The sequence below is a fragment of the Chanos chanos genome, chromosome 1, assembly GCF_902362185.1.
Source record: "Chanos chanos chromosome 1, fChaCha1.1, whole genome shotgun sequence".
Taxonomy (NCBI): Eukaryota; Metazoa; Chordata; class Actinopteri; order Gonorynchiformes; family Chanidae; genus Chanos; species Chanos chanos.
In genome coordinates, this window is record NC_044495.1 from 56,899,240 (window position 1) to 56,907,061 (window position 7,822).

General features: G+C 41.8%; 2 protein-coding genes across 2 annotated transcripts; one reads left to right on the plus strand and one right to left on the minus strand.

Annotated features, from left to right (window-relative positions):
* Nucleotides 1-464: 464 nt before the first annotated feature.
* crybb2 (crystallin, beta B2) lies at nt 465-2,011 on the minus strand. Its single transcript, XM_030780957.1, has 5 exons — nt 1,949-2,011; nt 1,676-1,794; nt 1,423-1,555; nt 1,116-1,258; nt 465-633 (listed from the first exon to the last, which is right to left on the minus strand). Exons 1-5 carry the CDS (start codon nt 2,009-2,011, stop codon nt 465-467), a joined length of 627 nt encoding a protein of 208 aa, XP_030636817.1.
* Nucleotides 2,012-4,704: 2,693 nt separating this feature from the next.
* Nucleotides 4,705-7,822, plus strand: kazald3 (Kazal-type serine peptidase inhibitor domain 3). The gene is made up of 4 exons (XM_030790928.1): nt 4,705-5,203; nt 5,672-5,832; nt 7,416-7,563; nt 7,737-7,822. The coding sequence occupies exons 1-4, from the start codon at nt 4,705-4,707 to the stop codon at nt 7,820-7,822; spliced, it is 894 nt and encodes a 297-aa protein (XP_030646788.1).

The window sequence follows — 7,822 nt, forward strand, 5'->3', positions numbered from 1 at the left end:
TCACAGTCAAAAGCACAATTGTAACAGGCCATGACATGACAGCTTTAAAGAGAATTGACATATCTCAGAAAGTACTATGTTTCTGAACAGATCCACAATAGTGCTCTTGTATTTTCATTTATGGATAACTTGTTTAGCTGATAACTTTTTTGTGTGTGTTTCATATACATTTAAAATTGTTTTTGTTAACATCTGTGTGTTTTCTGATATTTTCCTTGAGCTCAAATATTATTTTGTCTGAAAAAAAGTATAAAAAGACCACTCGAGTTAAATCATAAAGCAAAATCATTTATTTATTTTTTCTTAAATTCATCCGCAGTGGCGAACAGTGTCAAAGACACAAAAATGGAAATCAGCATGTAAAGGGTTAAAGGGAGAGGGCGGGCAGGGGGGGTGGGGGATGGGGGGGTAGTAGGTAGGGCTTCATAGAAGGGCTTGAAGAGACATGATGCATAATTTGACGTCTAATTAGAGGGGTGGAAAGTCCCCCTCTGGTGCCACTGCATGTCACGAATGCGTCTCACGGACTGAATCTGAGGGGCTTCGGCTCCAAACTCGGTGCACTCTTTATATTCTCCTTTTTCAAATAGGTACTGGAAGCCTCTGTACCCTGGGTACTGATAACCCACCCACCTACAGCAGTGGAGAGGAGAGGAGAGGAGAGGAGAGGAGAGTGATGATGGTTAAGCACCGAAACAAGCTTTGTCAGTAAATACCAGAGAGTAATTACAAGAGAAAAGATAGAGGCAGATCCATCTGCTGTTCTAACACGTCAGCCGGATAATAGCGATGTGTTGTTAAGACTTTTATATGTACAACAAATGCTGTTTTAATGTATTACCTATGTACTGTCTGATGGTGACTTTAGATGAAATATCTCAAGATATGACTGAGTCTCTTTGTGATGGCAGTTTAAAACCGATCCAGCATTATACCAGTTGTGTAGAGCGCTGATGTTTGGTAGAAGGTGGTTAAACATTGGTGTGTGGTAGAAGGTGGTTAAACATCTGTGTGTGGTAGAAGGTGGTTAAACATCTGTGTGTGGTAGAAGGTGGTTAAACATCGGTGTGTGGTGGAAGGTGGTTAAATGTCGGCGTCTGTTGATTTTTACTTACGTGCCACTCTGCACACGAACTGAAGAGACTTTCTCTTGGTATCCATGCGCGTGGAAACTTGGCACGTCATCGTCTATGATCTCGATCTTCTTCCCTGTAAAGCTTGGGCTCTCATACAACACAATCTTGTGTTCCTGGCTGTCCTGTAGTAGCCGAAAGTCACACAGAATGAGTCTCACAGAGTAACAAAAACAGAGAGAGGAAGTGAGACCAACACACCTCTGTAATCTTTCTATATTGAGAATTTGGGGATGTGGTTTGTGAGTCATAGTGGAGTAGATGGAGAACCTCTCTTGGGGGTCATTACCACTTTGATGGGGCGGAAGGAAAAGATGCAGTCGCTTCGTCGGCTGTTGGTCCAGGAGTCCCACCGAGGATACTCGCCCTTCTCAAACACAAACTGCTCACCCTTACACTCTGGCTGTTCGTATGCCACCCATCTGCACACACACACACACACACACACACACACAGAACAAAACCAATTCAGTCTCTCTCGCTCTCTCTCTCTCTCTCTCTCTCTCTCTATCTCTCTCTCTTTCTTTCTCTGTGGCACTTACGGTCCGCATAGCACCAGTATTGAGCCCACTTTTTCCACGCCCGCCTCTTGGAGGTTATTACTGGGCCCAGTCAGCTCATGGCAGCGACCTTGGAAATTTTCTTGTTCGAAGATGACCAACTGGGGGGAAAAAAAATAAAAACAATGGAGAGAGGGGAAGGGTCAGATGTCAGAAAAAAAGAGGATCAAACAGTGATCGCTGATATCGTGAAAAAAACAACAATCCATATTTCATCTGTGACTGGGGACTCTTGGTGTACGTGGCTTTGTGCACCTTGAAAGCACTGGCACCGGACTGTTGTTGCTTGGTTGCAGGGTTCTGGTGATCAGTTGCCATAGTGATCTGGAATGGGGTGGGGGGTGTGACAAGCCTGAACATAGAGATACCATTTTAATAATTCCCCTTCGTTGAAATGAACTCACAATCGAACACCAATTCTGCAGCATTTAAAATGTGAATTACACATAAAAAGAATGAACAACTGTTAATGTAACAAATGCATATTTAAAATAACCATTTATACTGTTTTATTATGCTAACAAACACAAAACGCACACACACGCACACACAAAAAAAATCAGGAATATAATGCTACATTGTAACGAGCATGAAACGCAATCGCACACAAAACCTAATCAAGACAAAAAAGAAAATGGAGTATATCGAAACATACCAATCAAACAAAGCGCGAGAGAGTGTGTACAAGAGAAACGCTGTAATCTTACCAGCTGCAGGGTTTGCTAGTCTGTGTGTGCAGGCACAGGGGGCTGAATATATACAGTTAGTCCAGGGGTGGAAACTTTGCCAAGACTCAGCTGTATCCAGAACAGCCTCCTGATCAAATCCCAATAGGTTGGCTGTGCGAACCTGAAAGGGGGGGGGGTGTGTGTGTGGGCGAAGCAATACCACCCTGAACCCCTCTGCCTTCCAGTTTTAAACCCCCATACCCCCGCCAACTCATGTCCCCTCAAAGTTATTTCATTAGTTGTCAATTTTGCTCAGCCAGTCATTGTTCAATAACCCATGATTCAGCAGCGCTGGTGCCAAGAGTCCGAAATTTACAATGAGGGTGAGTCCTTTATGCATGTGGCCCAGAGAGAGAGAGAGAGAGAGAAAGAGAGAAAGAGAGAAAGAGAGAGAGAATAAAACTTCAAACATTTTGTTTTCATCATCTTTTGAAGATCTGCGATGAGCGATTCATGCTTGTTTTGTGAATGGCCTTTCTAAGTTTGCAAGGAGGAAAAACCTGTTCAAGACACAAATTTGGTGTGACATGTCATAGTTAGCCTTGGTTTTGTCCGTGAACTTGTTTTGAATAGGCTCACATTAAAATGAGCTTAAGATTTTATCACCGGGAAATTCATTTTGTAAGACGTTTGAAGACTGAGTGTGGCTTTTAAGCAATACCGGGAATATTGTTATGAGTTCATAAAATATGCTTCATTGAACAGAGCAAGTGTTGTTCCACGTTTATGCTCTCACAAATTCTGTATTGTCTGGCACTGTTGGCAACGGTTGGCATCCACTGAGCTGCCACAGTATGAAGACAGTTAGCTTAATGAGTAGTATGAAACTCCAGCAGGAATGAATGCTACAGTGTTTATGACTAAATTTTCACTGAGGTTAGTTCTTAAATTTCTTTAATTAGTACATTTAGTACATCTTAAATATGACCTTCTCTTTAGCAAGACAAAAGCTTGCTAAAGAGACTGGCAACAGTCCAAGTACCTAAAACTTCATTTAAAAGAAAGTAGTACACCAACACCGCCATATACATGTATGGCGGTGTTGGACATCAGAAACATATCAAAAAAGACACTTAAGATGGTCTTTGATCTAATGATTGGATCATTATGGAAAACAATGAGAGCCAAACTCTTGTTCTTAACAATAGGCTGAGACACGTGCGTTTTTGATCTGTTTTATAGAACATGCCACAGGATTTTAATAATGCCACAATTTTATGACGATGCATTTGTTTTCGTCGTTTTTTTTTTGTTTTTTTTTTGCCCTTTTAAAGAGCCTTTGAACATAGACGAGAATCCTTGGATATGCGCATTCATAAATACCTGCAGTGTTTGTTTCCAACCAGCAGATGGTAGCAATGATTTTACTGGCAGGAAAGCTGAAGTGATTTCGAATTGATAAATCAAAGATGTGATCCCACCGGAAATAAAAATCGCCTACTGGAAATTCAGGTCATATCTGGCTCGCGCATTTCTCAGGAGCATTTTAAAGACAACCCAAGGGTTCTGCATACAGCTGGTCATTCCAAATGCGGCTGTAAAACTTCTGTCCACTGTATCAGATTAATTCACCTAATTTGATTAGGGACTTGGTGTCAAAATTAAAACAATACTGACATGTTTTTGAAAACAAATGTTAACTGAACACAACTGAGAAACACACGTTTGACTTCAGAACGTTAGGTTCCATTAGTGATACGTTCTGACACTTTTTTTTTTTTTTTGATGCTTTGTTGAGCAGCCGTATGACCTCCCACAATCCTCTGGCACCTAAACATGAAGCCAAGTGTAAAATTAAAGGACCGCTAAATGGTGTTTCCTAACCACGACAGATGGTTTGAGAGGCCGCCCTCAACCTTTCTTAGGACTCCAAAGCAGACAGGCGGACAGGGGGATGGGGGTGCGCAGGCAGCGTCTAGAACCCGGGTCTGTCTATCAGGAGCTGCATGCCGCTTTACGCTCCGCTACATCTCAGTGTGATTTCAAAGTTTAGAAGGAAAAGTCAAAGTTCAGCGGACGCAGTCCATTTTTCATTCCTAGAGTAACACACAGTCCAAATACGGACTTCTTCAGGCTGGTCTGTTTTTGTTTTTGGAGACTACCTCAGTACAAGTCACCCAAAGTCCATCACTACACTCAGTGCGCTCCGGATTAACTTTCTTCGCTGAAGACGATGTGAAAAAACAATATTCGATCTCGATTTACCGTTGGACAGCGCATGTCTGGGTGTTACTAGCTTTTTTTTTAAACTGATTGCAAATAGGACAAATACAAATAGTCAAAATGCTGTGGGATAAAGTTATGTTTGCACTGATTGCTCTAAACAGCGGGATCGGAAAAAGTTTTCCAAACTATAAATATGATGATATGGATGATGATCTTGCGTCTTTTGATTACTACAAAGCGATGGATGAGCTGGATTACCGAAATGGCACAGAATGTGAGGAGTGTGTGCCGGAGCTGTGTCCTGAAGCGAAGGGCTGTAGAGCGGGGCTTGTGCAGGACAGCTGCGGCTGTTGCATGGAATGTGGAAATCTAGAGGGACAGTCGTGTGATCTTGGAGAGAGGAATGTCTATTTCGGACTGTGTGGTTCGGATCTCGAGTGCAAATTCGACGGTTCGGATGGAGATGGTGGAGAGCTACCGGAACCTCAATGTGTATGTGTTTCTCAAGAACCTCTCTGTGGTTCCGATGGTCAGACTTACATGAACCTTTGTAAGTTCAAAGAGGCGGCTTTCTTGAACCCCGTACTCAACGTAAGTGACGGCCCGTGCAAAACAGGTAAACTTAACCACTTCCATCCGTGGATCGTTGTAAGGGGTATCGCGATATTAAAAAAAAAGTGCATAGAGATTGCAAACAAATGATAACATGAAGTATTTTAGATTGCGAAATTATTGTTATCCTAAATAAAACAACCATTGAAGCTCAACTAATATAAATTCGTTTATCGGAGGTATTTTAATTGTTGTTTTTCTTGGTTAGCTGTCGTGGTTAGGAGTCATTCCTCTCTAAAGGGTATTTTTCCAGAACCCTGCAGGTCCTGAGCTAGCCCTCTAATTTTCCCCTTGGCTTTAAAAGGAAGATTTATGACCTTTAGACAGCTTCAGGAGTACAACTGACACAGACAGCTTAGTGGCTGGTGAGCGGAAATGGCTCCTGAACATGATCCCCCTTAGCTTATTGTCTCCTTCTCTTTCTCTTTCTCTCTCTTTGCTTCTTTCTCTCTGTGTTTCTCTTTGCTTGAAGTTCCTATTATCAAAGTCCCACCTCATAACCAGGTGAACGTGACAGGAAGCAGTATGGTGTTTCTGTGTGAGGTGTTTGCCTATCCCATGGCGCTGGTGGAATGGAGAAAAGATGGCAACGATGTGATATTACCCGGTGATGACCCACACATATCTGTCCAGGTACATACTAACGCGCCGAACAGGACTTTTAATTTATTTTTTTTCAAATCCAAGTAACATACTAATAAAGATGCCCAGAGAGGCGGAGGCTTCACTATTCCAATGAATTCTGGTACTGAACATACTTTATGTCTGGTCCTAAATTAAATAGTGAGTTGTTTATAACAATTGGCAGGCAAATTATCTATACCTATCTTAAAAGGCAAGACCACTTCACCCATCCATCCATCCATTCATTTCCACTGTTTGCTTGGTAGTAGTACCTGAGGTTTGTCTCAACCTCGAGACAGTTCTGGAGACCACATTTTTATGGCACTGGTCTTGTCACAGACTTGGGAACATTTGTACTCAGTCTTGTCACGGTCTTGGGGAGGGGTGGAATCCAAATCATTTCCTGAGACCAATGTAAACCAGTTCAGAAAATGAAAATAAAATAAACTGAAGTGAAAAGAAACTGAACACATGTTAATCAGTTGTAGCCTATTGCATGAATCTAATTCTGCCTGTAGGTGAGCATTAGTTATGACTGGACCATACGTACCCAATAGTTACCAACAATCGTCCATAGGCCATAGTCTATGATAAGATCCAAAGCGTCTGTTTTGTTCAGTAATGTTATCCAGCAGACTACATTTCATGAGCTACAGAGCAAATAATCAGTTCACATATGTGAACCTCAATCTTCACATGCAAAAAAAAAAACACTTCAAAAATAACAGTGCAGAGTATAAATTCTGCAAAACGTCTATCACTGACATCAGGGGACGACATCCAACATTTACTGCTATGTAGGGTGAAAGCACCAGGGAAGGTAAGAACTCTTCTCCATTTTGGAGTGTTTAGTCATTTTCCTGATTAGAAATGTGTATATGTACATGTTCAGTCAGCTAGCCACAGTATATTAAGATCATGACATTGCACAATCATGACACGCATAACTGAATCTTTTGTCCTGTACAATTTATATATTTTTTTCCATCCGCTCATCTGTCGCTAGCCCCATTTGATTTTCCGAATGTGGTGTGGGTTAGGATAGTCTCCCTCAGCAAATGTGGCTGCAGTAATTTTGGTTTGGTATAGTTGCACATGTCAGCAACTTAAGATAAGATTAATTATGTTCAGACAATTTCAAAGTTATCTAATGTAGCATAAATGATACTTGCTAGCTAGCAAGCCTCTGAATCCTGATGCTATGCATAGCCCCGGCAAAACAATACAGCTGTAGTAACCACAGTAATGGTTATTATGCATATAATCAGGAGTTATTTGTCAATGAGCCCACGTGACTTATCACAACTGTGTACTCTCGACTGGTGGGAATAGTCACTCGACACAACATGTAGCCTAACTCGTAGGATGAGTTAGCCGCGCATTACTTAGCTCTTGGTCTTTTCTTGGACTTGCCGCATCTAACCTTCTCCTGGACTCAGTATTATCTGAGACTCGACCCTCTCTGGTCTCTGACCTGTTGTGGACTTGACTCTGATCCGCTGTGGTCTTTGGGGTCAACTTGGCTTCAGACTAGAGGATCTTGACTATGTCACTGCCATGTGCACACTGTTTCTTTCTTTCTTTTTTTTCAGTCCAGGGGAGGTCCTCAGAAGTATGAGCTGTCAAGCTGGCTTCAGATCGAAGATGCAAGTCAGATGGATTCGGGCACGTACAGATGTATCGCTCACAATGAACTTGGCAACGTTTCAGCAACTGCTGTGTTAGGGGTGCTACCTCCAGGTACTACCTCCACCTTCTAAACTTTTATGCTGAACTTTTATTTCTACACATTTTTTTTTTGTAGCTCTTGTCTTGTCTAAATGGACATATCCTCAAAACATAACTGCAGGTACAAAAAACTCTGAACCGAGTGTAAAACCAAGGATTTTTGTGTCCTCTCTGTCTTTTTCCAGATGAAATGTCTGCCTATTTAAAGGAAAAAATGAAAGAGATGTTTGGATTTGACCAGTCCAGAGACTATGATGAGGACTATTACTGA

Excerpts from the sequence above, each read along its gene's own strand:
- crybb2 (XM_030780957.1), bottom strand. The coding sequence starts at position 2,011 with ATGGCAACTGATCACCAGAACCCTGCAACCAAGCAACAACAGTCCGGT. Across the intron at positions 1,556-1,675 it reads ATACTGGTGCTATGCGGACC|ATGGGTGGCATACGAACAGC; the intron begins GTAAGTGCCACA and ends GTGTGTGTGCAG. Across the intron at positions 634-1,115 it reads GTTCGTGTGCAGAGTGGCAC|GTGGGTGGGTTATCAGTACC; the intron begins GTAAGTAAAAAT and ends CCACTGCTGTAG.
- kazald3 (XM_030790928.1), top strand. The coding sequence starts at position 4,705 with ATGCTGTGGGATAAAGTTATGTTTGCACTGATTGCTCTAAACAGCGGG. Across the intron at positions 5,833-7,415 it reads ACCCACACATATCTGTCCAG|TCCAGGGGAGGTCCTCAGAA; the intron begins GTACATACTAAC and ends CTTTTTTTTCAG. Across the intron at positions 7,564-7,736 it reads GTTAGGGGTGCTACCTCCAG|ATGAAATGTCTGCCTATTTA; the intron begins GTACTACCTCCA and ends GTCTTTTTCCAG.